General features: G+C 58.9%; 3 protein-coding genes across 5 annotated transcripts; 1 reads left to right on the top strand and 2 right to left on the bottom strand.

Annotated features, from left to right (window-relative positions):
* RAB3A (RAB3A, member RAS oncogene family) lies at positions 1-5219 on the top strand. Its single transcript, XM_027664193.1, has 5 exons — positions 1-106; positions 2030-2257; positions 3310-3428; positions 3517-3641; positions 4049-5219. The coding sequence occupies exons 2-5, from the start codon at positions 2030-2032 to the stop codon at positions 4237-4239; spliced, it is 663 nt and encodes a 220-aa protein (XP_027519994.1). The 5' UTR covers positions 1-106; the 3' UTR covers positions 4240-5219.
* Positions 5220-5817: 598 nt separating this feature from the next.
* MPV17L2 (MPV17 mitochondrial inner membrane protein like 2) lies at positions 5818-10665 on the bottom strand. 3 transcript variants are annotated; one of them, XM_027664190.1, is made up of 6 exons: positions 10643-10665; positions 9804-9996; positions 8734-8904; positions 7945-8021; positions 7727-7855; positions 5818-7166 (listed from the first exon to the last, which is right to left on the bottom strand). In XM_027664190.1, exons 2-6 carry the CDS (start codon positions 9976-9978, stop codon positions 7098-7100), a joined length of 621 nt encoding a protein of 206 aa, XP_027519991.1. In that variant the 5' UTR covers positions 9979-9996; positions 10643-10665; the 3' UTR covers positions 5818-7097. The 3 variants fall into 3 exon arrangements, with proteins under 3 accessions (XP_027519991.1, XP_027519993.1, XP_027519992.1); XM_027664192.1 differs by lacking the exon at positions 10643-10665 and adding an exon at positions 10413-10429 and having other exon boundaries at positions 9804-9979; XM_027664191.1 differs by lacking the exon at positions 10643-10665 and adding an exon at positions 10413-10423.
* A 669-nt stretch (positions 10666-11334) lies between these two features.
* On the bottom strand, positions 11335-18367 carry DUS3L (dihydrouridine synthase 3 like). Its single transcript, XM_027664189.1, has 13 exons — positions 18306-18367; positions 17267-17597; positions 16140-16715; positions 15224-15265; positions 14972-15124; positions 14769-14885; positions 14352-14417; positions 14160-14270; positions 13088-13184; positions 12537-12612; positions 12015-12203; positions 11790-11918; positions 11335-11525 (listed from the first exon to the last, which is right to left on the bottom strand). The coding sequence occupies exons 1-13, from the start codon at positions 18347-18349 to the stop codon at positions 11453-11455; spliced, it is 2004 nt and encodes a 667-aa protein (XP_027519990.1). The 5' UTR covers positions 18350-18367; the 3' UTR covers positions 11335-11452.
* Between the last annotated feature and the right edge of the window lie 456 nt (positions 18368-18823).

Genomic DNA, 18823 nt, shown 5'->3' with positions numbered 1-18823 from the left:
CCGTGACGCGACGGTTCATTTGCATAGCGGGCCACGCCCCTTCTGCCGACGTCACCCGGGGTCCGCATCTGCTGCAGTCGCTGCGGGAGGAGCGAGCGCGGCAGAGGTGAGACCCCCCCACACCCACCCCCGGGACCCCCCCCCGGACCCTCCGGCACCCCCGGCACCCCCCGGCACCCAGGGGCTCGCCCGGCAGCCGGCGGGGAGGCGCGGTGCAGCGGCGGAGGCGGGAGGCGGCGGCGGGCGGGGGGCGGAGGGGGGGGGTGATGATGATGATGATGATGGTGGTGATGATGGTGATGGTGATGATGATGATGATGGTGGTGGTGGTGATGATGGTGATGGATGCGGCGCAGGGCGGGGGGGATGCGCAGGGTCCCCGTTGAGGGGGGGTTGCGGCGCGGACCGAATGGGTGCAGCGGGGTCGGGCGTGGGGTGGGCGCCTCCCTGCAGCACCTGGAGCGGCCCCATGAGCGCCCTGAGCCCCCCCCGCGCCCTCCCCATCAGGACCCGGCGCCCCCTCCCTGCAGCGCCCTGTGCGCCCCCCATGAGCGCCCTGCGCCCCCACCCATCAGCATCCCTAGCCCCCTCCTTGTGGCACCCTGCACCCTCGCTGTGAGCACCCCGTGCACCCCCCGTGAGCCTCCTGCACCTCCCCCCCCATCAGCACCCTAAACCCCCTCCCTGTAGCAGCCGGCACCCCCCTCCATCGGCACCCTGAACCCCACAGCGCTTCCCAGCATCCCTGTGCTCCATCCTGCATCCCCCCGCACCAGCCCTGGGTGGGCACCCATCTCTGTGCCCTCCCCTGCCTGGCATCAGCACCCCTCCGGCACCCCGGGACACCCCCCCCCCGGCACCCTGTGGCACCTCGCGGTGCCGTGTCACCGCGCTGGTGCCATTTTGTGGGGGAGATGCAGGAGAGGCTGCGGCGTCCCGGCCGCACCTGCCGATGCCACGGCAAATCCTGGGATCCACGGCAAATCCTGGGATCCACGGCAAATCCTGGGATCCATGGCAAATCCCGGGGGCCACGGCAAATCCTGGGGACCGTGGCAAACCCTGGGGGCCATGGCAAACCCCCAGGGGCCACAGCAAACCCCTGGGGCCATGGCAAATTCTGGCATCCACGGCAAATCCCGGGGGCTACAGCAAACCCCTGGATCCGTAGCAAATCCCAGGATCCACGGCAAATCCTGGGGGCCACAGCAAATCCCAGGGGCTATGGCAAACCCCTTGGGGTCCACAGCAAACCCCAGGATCCGTGGCAAACCCCCGGGATCCACAGCAAACCCTGGGATCCACAGCAAACCTTTGTGGGGGGGTGTCACGGCAAATCCTGGAATCCACAGCGAATCCTGTGGGCCGCAGCAAATCCCAGGGACTATGGCAAATCCTGGGATCCACAGCAAACCCTCGGGGGGTCACGACAAATCCTGGGGGGCCATGGCAAATCCTGGGGGTCACAGCAAATCCTGGGATCCACAGCAAATCCTGGGGGCCATGGCAAATCCTGGGATCCACAGCAAACCCTCTGGGGGTCATGGCAAATCCTGGGGTTTGCAGCAAACCCTGGGATCCACAACAAATCCTGGGATCCACAGCAAATCCTGGGGGCTGCAGCAAATCCCAGGGGCTATGGCAAACCCTGGGATCCACAGCAAGCCCTGGGATCCACAGCAAATCCTGGGATCCACAGCAAATCCTGGGGGGCCGTGGCAAACCCCAGGATCCACAGCAAACCCCAGCATCCACGGCAACTCCTGGGGACCACGGCACGTTCCGAGGGCTGCGGGAAACCCTGGGATCCACGGCAAACGCCGGGATCCACGTGCCCCACATGTACCACGGGCCCGCCTCGCTGGGGGTGACAGGAGGTGTCCTGTCCGAGCCCTGTGGGGCGAGTGACCCACCATGGCCACCCCACCGCCCATCCCAAGCCGGAACACGCCGGCTCCGTGCCCACAGCGCCGGGAATCGGCTCCGAGCCGGGGCCTGGGACCGTCACGGCCTCTCCCCCGCCTTGCAGATGGCGTCGGCTACCGACTCCCGCTATGGGCAGAAGGAATCCTCGGACCAGAACTTCGATTACATGTTCAAGATCCTGATCATCGGGAACAGCAGCGTCGGGAAAACCTCCTTCCTGTTCCGGTACGCCGACGACTCCTTCACGCCCGCCTTCGTCAGCACCGTCGGCATCGACTTCAAGGTCAAGACCATCTATCGGAACGACAAGCGCATCAAGCTGCAGATCTGGGTGAGACCCCTGGGGCGCCCTCGAGCCCTCACGGAAGGGTGGGAGGGGGTGGTCGTGTTGGGGCTGCTCCGTCCTGCGGAGCTGGAAGGGCTGGAAGCACCGGGAGCGGCGCTGGGGTGGGAGGGGATGTGTCCTCAGGGACCTTGGTGACGCCCAGAGCGCCCTGAGGGGTGTCACTGTGTCCCCAGGGCTGGTGGGGTGGGAGGGAATGTGTCCTCAGGGACCTTGGTGGTCCTTGGAGGGCCCTGAGGGGTGTTACTGTGTCCCCAGGGGTGATGCTGGGGTGGAAGGGATGTGTCCTCAGGGACCTTGGTGATGCCCAGAGCGCCCCGAGGGGTGTCACTGTGTCCCTGGGGATGACATGGTGGGGAGGGACATGTCCCTGGGGACCCCTGGAGCACCCCAAGGGGTGTCACTTTGGCCCCAGAGGTGACATGGTGGGGAGGGATGTGTCCCCATGAACCTGGGTGGCCAGGGCGATGCCAGGGTGGAGAGGGATGTGTCCCCAGGGATCTCAGTGGCACCTGGAGCACCCCAAGGAGTGTCACTGTCCACCCCAGTGACATGGTGGGGAGGGACGTGTCCCCAGGGACCCCTGGAGAACCCTGAGGGGTGTCACTGTGCCCCTGGGGGTGACATGGTGGGAAGAGACGTGTCCCCAGGGACCTTGGTGGCACCAGAGCTCCCCGAGGGGTGTCATTGTGTCCCCAGGGGTGATGCCCAGGTGGGAAGGGACGTGTCCCCAGGGACCTCGGTGGCCCTCAGACTACCCCAAGGGGTGTCACTGTGTCCCTGGGGGTGACGTGGTGGGGAGGGACATGTCCCCAGGGACCCCTGGAGCACCCCAAGGGGTTGTCACTGTGTCCCCGGGCTGACATGGTGGGTTGGGACATGTCCCCAGGGACCCCTGATGAGCCCTGAGGGGTGTCACTGTGCCCCTGGGGGTGACATGACGGGAAGAGACGTGTCCCCAGGGACCTCCATAGCCCCTGGAGCACCCCGAGGGGTGTCACTGTCCCCCCCAGGGGTGACATCCTGCTGTCCCTGCCCAGGACACGGCCGGGCAGGAGCGGTACCGCACCATCACCACCGCCTACTACCGCGGGGCCATGGGCTTCATCCTCATGTACGACATCACCAACGAGGAGTCCTTCAACGCCGTGCAGGACTGGTGAGTGGCCTCCCAGCCCTTCCCAGCCACCCCTCCCAGCACCCTGCTCAGCCCCCCTACATTATCCCTCTTCTCCTTTCCCTCAAAGGTCCACCCAGATCAAGACCTACTCCTGGGACAACGCCCAGGTGCTGCTGGTGGGGAACAAGTGTGACATGGAGGATGAGCGCGTGGTCTCCTCGGAGAAGGGCCGCCAGCTCGCCGAGCACCTGGGTGAGCTGGGGAGAGGGGAACGCTCCCCCATGGCCATCATCCAACAAATAATTTAATTAAGGGCTTTATTCCCTCCCTGTAATTGCTCCGCTTCAACTGGTGACTTGGCGCCGGGTGAAAAAAACATGGAGTCCTTGAGCCGTGTGTGAGGGGGTTTATTACCACCCTTAAACCCTCTGAGAGCCGCTGGGGAGGGGGAATGGGAGGGGGAGTTTCTGGGCGAGGTGTCCCCGTGTGGGGGGCAGGTTGGACACTGCGGGTTGGGCAGCTCATTAATATTTAACAAGAGGAGGAGGAGGAGGAGCTGCGGCGGTTTCCGATGTTGTCGGGCTGGAGGCAGGGCTGGAACCCTGATCTGTCTGTGTGTGTGTGTGTCCCCCGTGTCCCTCTGCCCCCACCCCGTGCAGGATTTGAGTTTTTTGAGGCCAGTGCCAAGGACAACATCAACGTGAAGCAGACCTTCGAGCGGCTGGTGGACATCATCTGCGAGAAGATGTCGGAGTCGCTGGACACGGCCGACCCCGCCGTCACCGGGGCCAAGCAGGGCCCCCAGCTCACGGACCAGCAGGCCCCTCCCCACCAGGACTGTGCCTGCTAGGGGCCAGCCCCACCCCTCCTCCACAAACCCCCCCCAAAACCGGCCCCGGGCCCCCCCCCCCCCCCCCCCCCCCCCCCCAGCCCCTCCTCTTGGGGGTCCCGTGGGGGAATTGCTGCTGATACCTCCCAAAGGGCTGCGGCCCCTTTAGGAGCTCCCCCCCCCCCCCCCCCCCCCCATTCATTAGGCTGTGCCCCTCAACCCACCCCCTTAATTTATTTTGAAGCCTGGGCTGGTAGAAAACTCCCCTCATTCTGCTTTTAGTCACTGTCCAAGGAACCATTGCCCCCAGCCCTTTCCTGAGAACCCCCTTCCCTGGGGGACCCCTTTCCCTGGGGACCCCACTGCTCTGAGGGGACCCCCCCCTCTTCCCTGAGAAACTCCTGCCCTGGGGACCCCCAATCCCTGGGGACCCCCTTCCCTGAGGACCCTATTCCCTGGGGGAGCCCCTTGCCCTGGGGACCCCCTGACCTGGGGACCCACTGCCCTGGGAGACCCTCCTGCCCTGAGAAGCCCCTTCCCTGGGGACCCCCTTCTGTGAGAACCCCCTTTCCTGAGCACCCCCTTCTCTTGGGATCCCCTTCCCTGAGAACCCCATTCCCTGGGAGACCCCCCCTGATGCCCTGAGACCCCCCCTGCCCTGGGAGACCCCCAAGGACCCCCCTCCCCAGGGTGTGGCTGCTTCCCCAGGACCCCCAAATCCCCCCTCCCTCCCTCCCCAGCCTGGCATTGCTCCCCCCTTTCCCCCCAAGAGCTCCCGGAAGGGGATGAGCTCTTTCTTCCCGGCTTTTCCTGCCCCTCCAGCTGGATGGATATTTCCTGACTCTTGTTTATTTGTATAAATAGATGCTAATTTATGCTCCCGCCGTCTTCCTCCTTGTACATACAGAGATTCCTTGTAAATAGGCGTAGGAAGTGACGCTGTGACCTGCTGTGCTGTGGCCGTGGTGGTGCATTTATATATATACATATATATATATTGATTTTTTTTTTCCTATCTCCTTTTTTTTTCGCCCTTTTTTTTGGTTTTTTTTTTTTTTTTTTTTGGTGTGGTAACCTTGCTTTTAAATATCACTTTAAAAAAAAAAAAAAACCCAACAAAAAAACCCACAAAAACAAAACGAAATCTCTTATTATTTAAAAGATTTAAAAGGAAATGAGTTCATTAAAGTAACATCAGCGAGGCCAAGAGACCTGGAGCGAATCAGCCCCAGGGTTTGGGGGTGGTGGTGAGCAGAGTGTTGCTGGTTTGCTCCAGGGATTTGGGAATCTCGTGTTCCTGTAGTACTGTGCTTCTGTGGAGACTGTGAATAAGTGGATATTCCCGTAGCAATGACAAGAGCTGCCCTTTATTTATTTTTTCTTGGAGCGCCGTGTCTTTTATTTCACAGGTTTTTTTTTCCCCTTCCCCTCTTTCCCCTCCCCTACCATAATTCCATCTTCCTCCCTCTCCCCCCTTTTCCAGCCTCCCCCCCCCTCTCTTTTTTGTGAAGTTTACTTATGGAAGAGTTACACTGTACTGTACAAATGTCAAAAGTGTCAAAAAAAACCAACAAAACAAACAAAAAAAAAAGGGTACAATTTCCTAAAAATCACTGTATTAAAAAGAAATGTTGTGAAGAAATAAATCGATGCTGATCACACAGGTCCCTCGGGGTCATTGTGGGGACAGTGGGGTGCACCCTCTGCTCTGTGGTGTCCCTGAGTTGCCAGAGAAAAGCCAAAATTATCTGGGTTTTGTTGGTTTTGGGGTTTTTTTTTTAATTATCATTCCCCAGCTGGCTCCTGCTGCTGTGGAAGGAGGGATTGTGTCCCTCCAGGGGTGTGACACCAGGAGGCACGAGAGTAGAGCCTTAAGGCACAGCTTGAAAACTAAGAAAAGAAAAAAAAAATCACATTTAGGCAGTTTTCATTGATACTGGAAATAATTCAGCTCCTGGGTGATGCAGGGAGTGTCCAGCTCGCCCAGGGCTGGGAGAAGAGGGATGGGATGGTCCAAATCCTGCCAAAATTTGCCTCCAACCCCCCCCTCCCAGGCTCGGCAGAGCAGACTGGTGTGATCACACCCCTATTTATATCCCAGCTGGGAGGCTCCAGCCCCCACAGCCAGGGGGGTGGGAAAGGGGGGAATGGGGGGAACAGGAGCAGAGGGTGGGGGAGTGGAGTGATTCCATCCTTGAGCTGCAAGACAAAAAGCAGGAGGGGAAGGAACGAGGAGCTGCAGAGGGGCATCCTCCCTCTGCCAAGCAGGCGAAATGAATCATGGAATGCCTCGGAGTGGAAGGACAAAGCTCATCCAGTGCCACCCCCTGCCATGGGCAAGGACACCTTCCACTAGCCCAGGTTGTTCCAACCTGGCCTTGGACAATTCCAGGGATCCAGGGGCAGCCACAGCTTCCCTGGGCACCCTGTGCCAGGGCCTCCCCACCCTCCCAGGGAAGAATTCTTTCCTGATGAATTAGTGAGGATCTGAGTGGCTGGAGTGGATCTGAGAAGGTTGGAAAGGAGCAAGTTTGCTCTGGAGAGAGGGAACAAATCCAGCCTGGAGCAGCCAGGGAAAGCACCAGAGCCCTTCCCAGGGGCTACAGCAGCTCCTCACCCCGGCTCCAGGGGTAAATCCCAGAAGAAATCACTTTACAGGTCATCCTGCAACAGGAGATTGTTACCAACACAACCCCAACCCATCTTAATTAGCAGATGAGTTAATCAGCAAGAGGCACGTGGCTGGGGGGGGGTGTCTGGCCTTGGTGGTCTCCAGCCATCGCTCCCCTTGGGTTGATCAATCCCCAGGGGCCACAGTGCCCCCCAAAAAATGCCATTTGCTGCAGGCAGGAGCCTCTGGAAGCGCCACATCCACCTCTCTACGCCCTGGCACTGCGCTGCTGCTCCTCCCGAGGAGAGTCCTGCTTGGGGCCTGGGGTGGCTCTAGGCTGGAAAACAGGGATAATGGGATCAGCTGGGCACCCTCCAGACTGCTCAGAGTGCCAGCCCAGGGGACTCCCTGGGTGCCTGAGGTGGGACAGCGACAGTCCCAGCCCAGGGGGACTCACTGGGTGTTTGAGGTGGGATAGGGACAGTGTTTGGGGTGGGATAGGGACAGTCCCAGACCTGTGTTTGAGGTGGGACAGGGACAGTTCCAGGGGACTCACTGGGTGTTTGAGGTGGGACAAGGACAGTGTTTGAGGTGGGACAGGGACAGTCCCAGCCCAGGGGACTCACTGGATGTCTGAGGTGGGACAGGGACAGTCCCAGCCCAGAGAACTCACCCTGTGTTTGAGGTGGGATAGGGACAGTGTTTGGGGTGGGACAGGGACAGTCCCAGCCCAGGGAACTCATCCTGTGTTTGAGGTGGGACAGGGACAGTCCCAGGGGACTCACTGGGTGTTTGGGGTGGGACAGGGACAGTCCCAGGGGACTCACTGGGTGTTTGGGGTGGGACAGGGATGGTGTTTGAGGTGGGACAGGGACAGTCCCAGCCCAGGGGACTCACCCTGTATTTGAGGTAGGACAGGTAGGTGTCCCAGCCCAGGGTGACCACGTTGACATAAACCACCCGGTAGGTGGGAGGGACGAAGAGGAAGTTGAGGAGCTGAGCCGCCGGCCACACGCACCAGTCGGCCTGAGGAGAGCAAGGAGCCAGCTGGATGCTTCCCACTGGATCCATGGGACGTGCCAGGGGAGGGAGGGAATGCTCAGGGAAGGGTTTACCTTGTAAAGCTCCCAGAATTTCTCCTTGAGCTCATCCCAGCTCTCCTCCAGAGACTGACCTTCCAGGGTGCCGATGCCTGTGGGGACAGAGTCAGTGGGGGTGGGAGCATGGATGGGAGTTGCCATCTCAGTGCCAGACATGGAAAGGGCCCCCAAAACCCTCTCAATATGGGAGGGAAGGGCACTGAAGCACCATCCAGAGGGAGGGAGCTCCAGGAAATGGAAGGGGAAGCACAGGGGCTGCACTGATCTCTGGTGAGCAGGGACAGGACCCAGGGAGCAGCTGGAGCTGAGTCAGGTGAGGGTTAAGTTGGATATTGGGAAATTTTTCCCCTAGAGGGTGGTTGGGCACTGAACAGGCTCCCCAGGGCAGTGGGCACAGCACCAAGGCTGCCAGAGCTCCAGGAGGGTTTGGACAACGCTCTGAGGGACAGGGTGGGATTGTTGGGGTGTCCTGATGATCCCTGGGGGTCCCTTCCTGCTCAGGATACTCCAGGATTCTACAGAAATCCTGCTGCATTGTTGCTGTGGATGTTTCTGTGTTCATAGGTGACAAATCAAGGACCAACTCCTTCAATAAAGAGGGGCAGGAGGTGGAGAAGAACAAAAGCAAACCCCAGGGAACATGTCCAGAACTCTTGGACAACGCTCTGAGGGACGGGGTGGGGATTGTTGGGGTGTCCTGGGCAGGGCCAGGAATTGGACTGGATGATCCTTGTGGGTCCCTCCCAGCTCAGGATATTCCAGGATTCCATGGATCCCACTTCCAGCCCGCAGTGCCACACGTACCCAGGAAGTACCAGGCGCCCAGGCCGGGCGATGCCACGAGCTGGTCGATGAGGACTTTCTTCAGGACCGTCCGGAGGCTCCGCACGCCCCGGGCCGGGAACGCCGAGTCCAGCCAGAGGTACCAGTAGTGCATCAAGGGGCCCATGCTGCAGCCAACGGCAAACATCCGACCTGGGAACAACACCAGGGGCAGGGATGGAGGATTTGCACTGCCAGAGGGCAGGGTTAGATGGGATAGATGGGATATTAGGGAGGAATTCTTCCCTGGGAGGGTGGGGAGGCCCTGGCACAGGTTGCTCAGAGAAGCTGTGGCTGCTCCATCCCTGGGAGTGTCCAAGGCCAGGTTGGAGCAACCTGGGATAATGGAAGGTGTCCCTGCCTGTGGCGGGGGGGGCCTGGATGGGCTTAAAGGTTCCTCCCAACCCAAATCATTCTGTGATTAATTCCTCATTGTCACAGGGAGGGAATCAGGGTCACACTTTGTGCCTTCCCCAGAGCTGAATCCACTTTTGGGAGAAGCACCCAGGAGGGGGGTTCCATAAATCACAGAATCCCAGATTGGTTTGGGTTGGGAGGGACCATAAAGCTCATCCACTCCCATCCCCTGCCACAGGCAGGGACACCTTCCACTAGCCCAGGGTGTTCCAACTTGGCCTTGGACACTTCCAGGGATGGGGCAGCCACAGCTTCTCTGGGCAACCTGTGCCAGGGCTTGCCCACCCTCACAGGGAGGAATTCCTTCCTAATATCCCATCTATCCCTGCCCTCTGGCAGTGGGAAGCCATTCCCTATATCCTGTCCCTCCATCCCTTGTCCCAAGTCCCTCTCCAGATCTCCTGGAGCCCCTTTAGGCCCTGGAAAGGGCTCTCAGGTCTCCCTGGAGCCTTCTCTTCTCCAGCCTGGCCTTGGACACTTCCAGGGATAGGGCAGCCACAGCTTCCCTGGAAAATCCATTCCAGCCCCTCACCAACCTCCCGGGGAGGAATTCCTCCCCAATATCCCATCCAACGCTGCCCTCTGGCAGTGGGAGTCACACAGCCTGTCCTGCCCCCCCCCTCCCAGTCCCTCACCAGTTCGGCCCAGCTGGTGTTGGCTCTCCGGGTGCCTCCGGCGGTGCCATTCCTGCTGCAGGGAATCTCCAGCTGCCAGGAGGCCCCCACAGCTCAGGGTGTTGGTGAGGAGCAGGAGCCTCCCCGTGAACAGGGATTTCCAGGAGCGCAGGAGCCGCCGGCCCCGTGACAGCATCCTGTGGGAACAGCCCCCCTGTGCTGGGCTCAGTGGGGAGGGACCCCCCCCCCGCCCCCCCGGGTGAGCCCCCCCCCAGCACCCCGTGCCTCCCAGTCACTCCCAGTGCCCCCAGTTAGCCACACTGTGCTCCCCAGTTCACCCAGTTAGTGTTTGAGTACCCTCCCAGTTGCCCCACACCTCCCAGTTTTCCACGCCTGGCTCCCCAGTTAGTGCTTCTGTACCTGCCCAGTCCCTCCCGTGCTCCCAGTTATCCATGCTGGGCCCCCCCAGTTATTGCTTGTGTACCCTCCCAGTTCCCCCTGTGCCTCCCAGTTTGTGCTCCTGTACCCCCCCAGTTTGTCCAGTTAGTGCTCTTGTACCCTCCCAGTTCCCTTTCTGCCCCCAGTTATCCATGCTGGGCTCCCCAGTTCACCCAGTTAGTGTTTGTGCACCTTCCCAGTTATCCACCCTATGCTTCCCAGTTTGCCCAGTTAGTGCTCATGTACTCCCCCAGCCTTCCAGTTAATTCTCCTGTAACCTCCCAGTTTCTCCTGTACCCTCCCAGTCTCCCCAGTTAGTGCTTCTGTACCCCCCCCCTTCCCCCCCTGCTCTCCCGTTATCCCCCCATCTCCTTGTGCTCCCAGTTCCCCCCCAGTTCTCCCAGTGCCCTCCCCGCCACTACCGGGCGCTCCCACCGCCCGCACCCGGAAGAGGGGGCGTCACGTGACGCGAGCTCTTCCGGTTCCTGCGCCCGCCATGACACCTACCGGGGCACAGGGGGCCGCCATGACACCTCCCCAGGCAGCAGCTCCTCCATGGGATTGGGGGGGACGGGGGGACGGGGGGCTGCTCCAAGGCATCCCCACGGTGCCCCAGCCCTGCCCTGTCCCTCTGGGGTCAGCAGAGGGGCTGGGGGTGTGTGTCAGCATGGGATCCATGGGATGTGTCACCACGGGATGCCCCCGTGGAGGTGGCAGTGATGGGTGTCAACAGCACTGCAGGGGCTGGGACCACCACTCTCCCACCTCTTCTGGTGCCACCTGGGTCCCCAGGTGTGGGGACACCACCGAGACCCTCCAGGCTGACTCCCTACATGCACCCAAAGAGCCTTTGGAAACTCTGAGAAGCTCCTCTTTGGACCCCTGAACATCAGCTCGGGGTCCCCCCGGTTGCGGGGGGGCAGCAGAAGAGGCAGGGGGTATGTTGCTGCTCCTTGTCCTTGGAGTTTGTCACTCCCAAGGACATCCTGGTAAGGAACAGAGGCCTCCTGCTGAGCTGGGACAGCTCTGGAGGACAAAGATCCCTCCTGCTCACAAATAGATGTTGTCCTGCCAGGACTGAGGTCTGGGGCAGGAAGGCAAAAAACCCACCAGATTCTAAAAACGTCAGCTTTATTCCACTTCTGAGCGCAGCTGAGGAATCCTGCTCCTCCAGACACCCCAACCCAACGCCTCCTCTTGCCTCCACGCCACGGGAAAGGGCCTGGCCAGCCCTATCTGTAGGAATTGGCCTTGTGTTTTGGCAGGAAGGTGAAGCTGGGAGGGACAGGGCCCAGGAGCAGCTCACTGGAAGAAAGAATCAATCACAGAATCAATCAAGAGACCTTAAAGACCATTTTGTTCCAGCCCCTTCCACTAGCCCAGGTTGCTCCAAGCCTCATCCAACCTGGCCTTGGGGCACTTCCAGGGAAGAAAGACAAGGACAACGACAAAACCAAACTCAAGGAGAGGTTTGTGTTCAGCCCACGGCTGTCACATGACCCTGTGGCTCCACGGGGGCTCTGCCACATCCCTTTTTAGCAATTTAAATTAAATTCCACATTTTATTACCTTATTCTGATCCAATCATCCACGTTCTGGCTGGCCATGAGTGTCTCCAGGTAGTCCCTCCCCAGGTAATACGGCGGCCGCTCGTTAATTCTCTGAGGTAGATGTTCCAATAATCCAACTGGAATGTACCTGGGATGGGATGGAACAGCAGTGAGTGCTGGAGTTTAATTAAATATTGTTCAAAGATCCTCTTGGATCAATCCAGTTTTGGCTGGGCAGAGTTACCTGCACAGGAAAGAGAGCCATTCCAGCAGGAATTTCCTGGTTTTCTCCACTCCCTGAGTGTCCGACCCCCAGTGCTCGAGGCCGTAGTTGGTGAAGTCTTTGAGGATGTCAAACCTTTCCCCGGAGGAGATATCCCAGTGTCTCTGCTCCTTAATTTCGGTGAAAAGCCATGGTTTGATGAGTGCCCCTCTGCAGTCAAAAAAAAAAAAAAAAAAAAAAAAAAAAAAGGGCATTGTTATTCCCATCACTGATGCTCCTGAAGATGCCAAATGATTTTAGCCACTTCCCAGCCCTTTTTACCAGCCAATTCTGCTTTTAATTTTGTTTCTCATTCCAACAAGAAGCTGCTGGAACTTCTCACCGATCCAAATTGATTTTATCAATTTTCAGAGCAGTTTCAACACGAGGAAACTTCTCGTGTTTTGGGGGTTGTTTAGGGATTTTTTTTTTAATTCCTTTTTTTTTTTTTTTAACTCTGGAACCAACAAGAGCTCAGAAGTGAAAGGAAACACAAGCACTTGCCTTGCAATCATGATTCCAGAAACTCCCATCTCCATGGCTCGATTTGCATCTTCGTAAGATAAAATATCCCCATTTCCTGCCCGGAAAGGAGGGAGAAGCCAGAGGTCAAAGTGAGCCATAAGGACAAGTCAAAATGAGTTAATCCAGGCACGGGATAAAATTCAAAATGGACACAGAGTCCAAGAACCAGACTGTTCAAAGAGCCAAGGTTAGAGATTCCCAGGGATGTTTATGGGGTGGATATTTATGATTCCTCTTACAAGGAAAAGAGGAGCCTTCTCCTCTCTTCTCCTCCACTCCCAGCTCCTACCTGGAAGGTCTGGGGATTGTCTGTGCCACAGGGGCCCAAAAAGCACCTGGTAAAACCCAAGTGGTTCATGTCCTACCTGTCCCTTCTCCTCATCCCCAAACACAGGCAGAGGCGCCGGTGACTCCGCCAGGGATGTTCCAAACTTTCCCCCAGGCTAAATATCATTGGGAATCTGGGGGTTTTTTCCCTTTTTTTAAAGGGTATTTCAAATCAAACAGGTGAAGGAACAAGACCCACGTACCAAACAGGGGCATGGGGCTGGCGATCTTGGCGCACTCGGCGATGTATTCCCAGTCGGCGCTCCGCGTGTACCGCTGCTCCCGGGATCGGCCGTGGAGCTGGGGGAGAGATCCCACTCAGACCTCGCTGGAGAGGCAGGGCAGGATGGGAGAAACGTGCTCCAGCAAAGGGAATCACACCAGGATGGGGTAAGGGATCCTTGGGATCTACCTCAGGATCTTCTTCAGGATCTACTTCTGGATCTACCACCCAGTAGCTGACAGAGCAAAGCTGGGTAAGGGATCTCTTGGGATTAACTCTGGATCTTCTTCAGGATCTGCTTCTGGATCTACCACCCAGCAGCTGCTCACAGAGCAGACCTGGGTAAAGAATCCCTTGGGATTTTCCTCTGGATCTACAGCCCAGGAACTGCTGATGGAGGGGGCTGAGGAAGGGGTGAGCAGAGCTGGGTAAGGGATCCCTCAGGATCTACCTCTGGATCTACTTCAGGATCTGCCTTTGGATTTACAGCCCAGTGCTGCTGACAGAGAGAACTGGGTAAGGGATCCCCCAGGATTTACCTCTGGATCTACCTCTGGATCTACAGGAAGGGCTGAGCATAGCTGAGTGGGCTGGAGGCTTTTGGGGTGACATTTTGGCTATTTGTGAGCCAGAGCAAGAAGTGGCTGTTCACAGGGAATGGGAATATTCCCCGTGGGCAGGAACTAACCCCCACACAATGAGCTGGTCCCATTATTTCCCCTGCCCTGACAGAACAAGGCTTCCTTGGCTGAAACTTCTGCAGGAACCATCTCCTTAAGGTTGTGGATGCCCCATCCCTGGAAGTGTCCAAGGCCAGGTTGGACAGGGCTTGGAGCAACCTGGGATAGTGGAAGGTGTCCCAGGAGCAACAAGGAAAACACTTTCTGCTCCTGAATTTTCCTCTTGGATTAGCAGAGAACACTAAAATGCAGCACACATCTGCTCCAAGGGGTTTGAAAGAGCTGTTGGGGCAGGGGAAGGTCACACCCCCCCTTGTCTCCAGGCTGACATGCAGAATTCCCAATCTCACACCACCACAAGTATTCCCGTACCGTGACCATGGATGCTCCCCACTCCCGGATCCTGGGGATTATTTTATGAGCCACATTAATCTTTTCTTGCACTCCAGTCCGGATCTTCACCGTCAGAGGGACATCCAGCACCTGCAGGAGTGGGAGAATGAGGCCAGGCCGAGGCAGGAGGTGGATCCATCAGCTCCATCATCTCCAGGCGCTCCGACTCACCGAGTTCATCCCGCGGACAATCTGTTCAAACTTGTTGGAGCGAGTCATGAGAGCACAACCTCCTCCCTGAGGGACAAAACGTGGCACAGTCAAGACTTTCCGCTTCCTTGCGTAGTGAAGAGTCCTTGGAGCTGCTCAGGGAATGCAGGAAAGACTTGGAGCATCTCAAGGCTTGCAGAAAATGGATTCTTTAACAAAAAAACCCAACCAGCCCACAGCACTCTCCTCCCAAATTTTGCCAGGGAAAGACAGCCACTCCCTGCTCCTTGAGCAGCTTATTCACCTTCTTGCTGAGGTCCAGTGCCCATAAATGAACTGGGAGCTCTGGATCAGCCTGGCAGGAGCAGGTCAGGCAGCAGGGCATAAGGGAGAAGACAAGGATCCATGGAAGGAAGGAAAATGCGCCCCACAACTCACCTTCTTGTAGACCAGGTCAATGGGACAGCCCACGTTGATGTCCACAAAATCCACCTCGACTGTCCTGTTCAGGAGCTCTGCACACTTGGTCATGGTGTCTGGAAAGGCTCCCTCCAGCTGCCAAAGGGAGCCAAAGCTTCCATGAGCTCCAGAGGCCGCTTTTCTCCTCGGAAGTTCAGTTTTATTGAGGCGACAACACTCACCTGCACCCCAAAAATATCCTCGGTGTGGTGGCGTTTGAGCAGGGCCCACTCCGAGGACTGGCCCTGGAGCAGGTTGGTGCACACAGCCATCTCCCCACAGGTGACATCTGCTCCGAAGCGTTTGCAAATCCGTCGGAAAGGGAGGTTCCCGCACTGCCAGGGACAGCAGGGGCAGGGACTGTCAGGAGATCTGCTCCGTTCCGACGGCGGCAACGGCAAGTTTTGACAAATGGACAAAAGTTATCAACCTACCGTGGTCAGTGGAGCCAAGTAGAGCTTGCCTTGGATTTCCAGCTGGAAAGCAAGGATGGAGGACCACCATCAGAGCTGAGGCAGCAGTGGTGATGATCACTGAATTGTAGAATCATGGAATGGTTTGTGTTGGGAGGGACTTTAAGGATCATCCAGTGCCATGTCCTGCCATGGGCAGAGACACCTTTCTCTATCCCAGGTCACTCCAAACCCCATCCAACTCAGCCTTGGACATTTCCAGGGATGGGGTAGCCACAGCTCCTCTGCCCAACCTGTGCCAGGGGGCCTTCCCACCCTCACAGGAAGGAATTTCTTCCATATATAAGATATTCCAGTTTTTATCCCTTGCCTTGGGTAAAACCCAGTGGGAAACCCAGGAGAACACTGGTTTTGTTTTAGAACCTCAAACTATTCCCAGGGAATGTCTCACTTGCATAAAAGACGCAGAAAATTGAACCACTCATTTTGTTTTTGCTGCTCAGCTTGGAGAGAGCTCACAGCAATTACAGATACTGAGGTGAGAGGGATTGGTTTATGGAAGCAAGGATGGAGGTGAGGAGGATGAGGGGAGGAAGACACTGCAGCACACACAACCCAGCCCAGCCTCAGCTCTCCTTGCTCTTCCATCCTCCCTGACAACTCAGCCTCTCCCTCCAGGGCCTGGAAAATCCAGGGGCTGCAGCATCTCTTGGTTCTCACCCTTCCAAGGCCAACTCCAGACCCGTGAGCGCTCACCTTCCCGCATCCTCCCCACCATGACAGGGACATGGAGCCCGGGAGCTCTGTCCTCTGCCTGCCTCCTCCAGCTAAAGGGTCTCAAAGGTGTCTCCAAAGGGTCTCTCTTCCATCTTTCCACACAGAATTCCCACCCCTGGAGCAGCACACAAGGGTCACCTGCCCTTGACCGGACTCTCACCTTCTTCTTCTCACACGGCCGCAGCTTCGTGACGTCCTCATCGGTCAGCGGGCCCACGGTCGGTACGGAGGGAGCAACCCCATCCCCTCGGGAGCTGGGCCTCTGCAAGGCCTCTGCTTTGGGATCCTCTCCCTGTTCCTGCAGCACAGGGTCTCCATGGCTGTCTCCATCCCCCAGGTCCTCCTGGGGTGCTGCGCAGTTGGACACCTCTCGCTCCCCCGTGGCTTTGCCTCCCTTCCTGTCACCTCCGCGGGGCCTGAGCCCACGCAGATACTCCTCGGCCTTCTGGAAGACGAACTTCCTCTTGCGCAGCTGGTGCTGGAGGTCCTTGGAGAGGTTGTTCCTCACCAGTAGCTTCCCCTCCCACTGCTGGGCCAGGGCGGCGTTGACGATGTTCTGGTGGCCGTCCCCGAGGTGGGCGCGGGCGAAGCGACAGGTGACCCCGTAGGGACAGCGGCCGAAGGTGTCGAAGAGGACGCAGCGCTGGCCCAGGTCCGAGGGCTTCCCCGCCAGGTACTCGCCCACGTCGTGGAGGAAGCGGCACCGGGGGCCGTAAAAGCACTTCCCTGGACAGCCCTTCGGAGAACAGGGAGCGGGGTAAGGCCTCGGCTCAGGTGTGGATGGAGCGACACAGCCCAGGTGAGGCCGAACCTGCCCCAGCCCAAAACTGCTCTGAGCACCCGAGCCCCCCTGGTGATGTCAGGTGACACGTGGAACGGTCCCGGGAACTCCAGTGTTGGAATGTGCTGCAGGAGGGGAGCGAGGGACCCACCTGAGGGGACTTTTTAGTGCTGCCACTTCAGGGAAGGTGAGGCTTTGCTTGTCCCACTCAGCTCATCCCACTTCCCCCTCTCCCAGTCAACAGAGTTGGCTTCCATAGAACTCTGGAATGGTTTGGGTTGGAAGGGACCTTTAAGATCATCTCATTCCACCCCCTGCCATGGGCAGGGACACTTCCCACTAGCCCAGGTTGCCCCAACCTGGCCTTGGACACTTCCAGGGATCCAGGGGCAGCCACAGGTTCTCTGGGCAACCTGTGCCAGGGCCTCCCCACCCTCACAGGCAGGAATTCCCTCCCAAAATCCCACCTAACCCAGGCCAGTGGGGAGCAGAGCCCCATGTCCTACCTGTGTGACCGAGGGGCACAGCCTGCTCTGCTCATAGTGGTTGGGTTTCATACACGGCCTGCTCTTGTTCTGCCCCCGGGCCCGTTTCCGCTCCGGGAGCTCCTTCTCCTCTGCTCCAGCACCTTCCTGGTTTTCCTCATCCTGGCCAAGGTCCTCTGCCCTCACCCGCTTGGCCAGGGGCTCGCTCTGGCAGCTGCTGACCTGCTCCTCCTGCTCCTCCTTCTCCTTGTCTTCCTCCTTCTTCTCCTCCTCACCCTCATCTCCCACCTGGCTCCCCGGCTCGCTCCTGGCCCGCAGGAAGGCGTGGAATTCCTCCTTGGAAGTGAGGAACCTGCGGAGATGCAGCGCCTGGGTCATCCTGGTCACGGCAGGGAGCAGGGAGAAGGGTGTCCAGGGAGATAGGGGGGCAGGAGGGGCTGGGCATGGACTGGGGGGGGTTATGGAGTGGTTGGGAATGTACTGGGGGGAATATGGAGGGGCTGGGAATGTACTGAGGGGAGCTATGGAGGGGTTGGGAATTTAGTGGGGGGGGCTATGGAGGGGTCAGGGATGGACTGGGGAGGTTATGGAGGAGCTGGGAACGTACTGGGGAGGTTATGGAGGGGTTGGGAATGTACTGGGAGAGTTACGGAGAGGCTGCGAGCACACTGTGGGTGGGGAGGGGGGTGGATTTTGGAGAGGTCGGGAATGTACCGGGGTACTATAGGGGTTATAGAGGGGTCGGAGACGTACTGGTGCAGTTACGGAGGAGCCTGGCACATACTGGGGGAGCTCATGGAGGAGCCAGGAATGTACTGGGGTGGTTACGGATGGACCGGACGCGTCCGGGGGGATTACAGAGGGGTCGGGCACGTCCCGGGGGAGTTACAGAGGGACCAGGGATGTACCGGGGCGGGGGGGTATGGAGGTGCCGGGCGCGTCCTGGGGGGCTCATAGAGGGGTCGGGCACGCCCCGGGGGAGGGTGGCGGAGAGGCCAGGAGGGTCCCGGGGGACGGCGGGGGTCGTGGCGGGGCCGGACAGCCCCGACCCCGCACTCACCGGGCTCGAACCGGCGCCACCCCGGGCGGCACCGCCGCGGCCATGCTGCCGCGCGCCGCGATGACGTCACACGGCGGGGCGGGGCCAGGCTGCGGCGCGCGGGCGGTATAAAAGGCGCGGCTGAGGCGGGGCCTCCTCACAGCGGCGGGAGCCGCGTGTGGGGTGGCTTGTGCTGCTGTGTTCCGCGAGGGGGTCCTGAGGGCATCTCTGAGGGGTTTCGACGCTGCCTGGGGCCCCTTGAGGGGCTGCCCGAGCAGGGAGGGGATGCCGGTGTGCAACCCTTGCACTGGGGAGAGGTGTCATCCTCAGGGCTTCTCTCTGTGGGCACCTCCTGGGTGTGAGGGGTCTGGGATTGCCGGGGTTCCCATCACCTCTGCCACCCCCGAGCGTGGGCATGGTTGGAAGGACAGGGAAAAGCCCACAGGGCTCCTGGCTTGGGAGGGATTCACATGATCAGTCAGGTTGGAAGAGACCTTTGAGATCATCCAGTTGAACCTGTGACCCAACATCACCATGTT

The sequence above is a fragment of the Corapipo altera genome, unplaced genomic scaffold (genome assembly GCF_003945725.1).
Source record: "Corapipo altera isolate COAL_440 unplaced genomic scaffold, ASM394572v1 96, whole genome shotgun sequence".
Classification (NCBI taxonomy): Eukaryota; Metazoa; Chordata; class Aves; order Passeriformes; family Pipridae; genus Corapipo; species Corapipo altera.
Note: the sequence above shows the minus strand (reverse complement) of the source record. Positions and strands in the feature narration are given on the sequence as shown.

Bases quoted from the DNA above. Each gene is read 5' to 3' on its own strand.
- RAB3A (XM_027664193.1), top strand. From the start codon at position 2,030: ATGGCGTCGGCTACCGACTCCCGCTATGGGCAGAAGGAATCCTCGGAC. The intron at 2,258-3,309 runs GTGAGACCCCTG...GTCCCTGCCCAG, and splicing joins GCATCAAGCTGCAGATCTGG to GACACGGCCGGGCAGGAGCG. The intron at 3,642-4,048 runs GTGAGCTGGGGA...CACCCCGTGCAG, and splicing joins CCAGCTCGCCGAGCACCTGG to GATTTGAGTTTTTTGAGGCC.
- MPV17L2 (XM_027664190.1), bottom strand. From the start codon at position 9,978: ATGCTGTCACGGGGCCGGCGGCTCCTGCGCTCCTGGAAATCCCTGTTC. The intron at 8,905-9,803 runs GTGAGGGACTGG...TGTTGTTCCCAG, and splicing joins ACACCAGCTGGGCCGAACTG to GTCGGATGTTTGCCGTTGGC. The intron at 8,022-8,733 runs GTACGTGTGGCA...CTGTCCCCACAG, and splicing joins GGGCGCCTGGTACTTCCTGG to GCATCGGCACCCTGGAAGGT.
- DUS3L (XM_027664189.1), bottom strand. From the start codon at position 18,349: ATGGCCGCGGCGGTGCCGCCCGGGGTGGCGCCGGTTCGAGCCCG. The intron at 15,266-16,139 runs GTGAGAGTCCGG...CTTGCTTTCCAG, and splicing joins GGCCGTGTGAGAAGAAGAAG to CTGGAAATCCAAGGCAAGCT. The intron at 12,204-12,536 runs GCAAGTGCTTGT...TTTTGACTGCAG, and splicing joins TCTGGAATCATGATTGCAAG to AGGGGCACTCATCAAACCAT.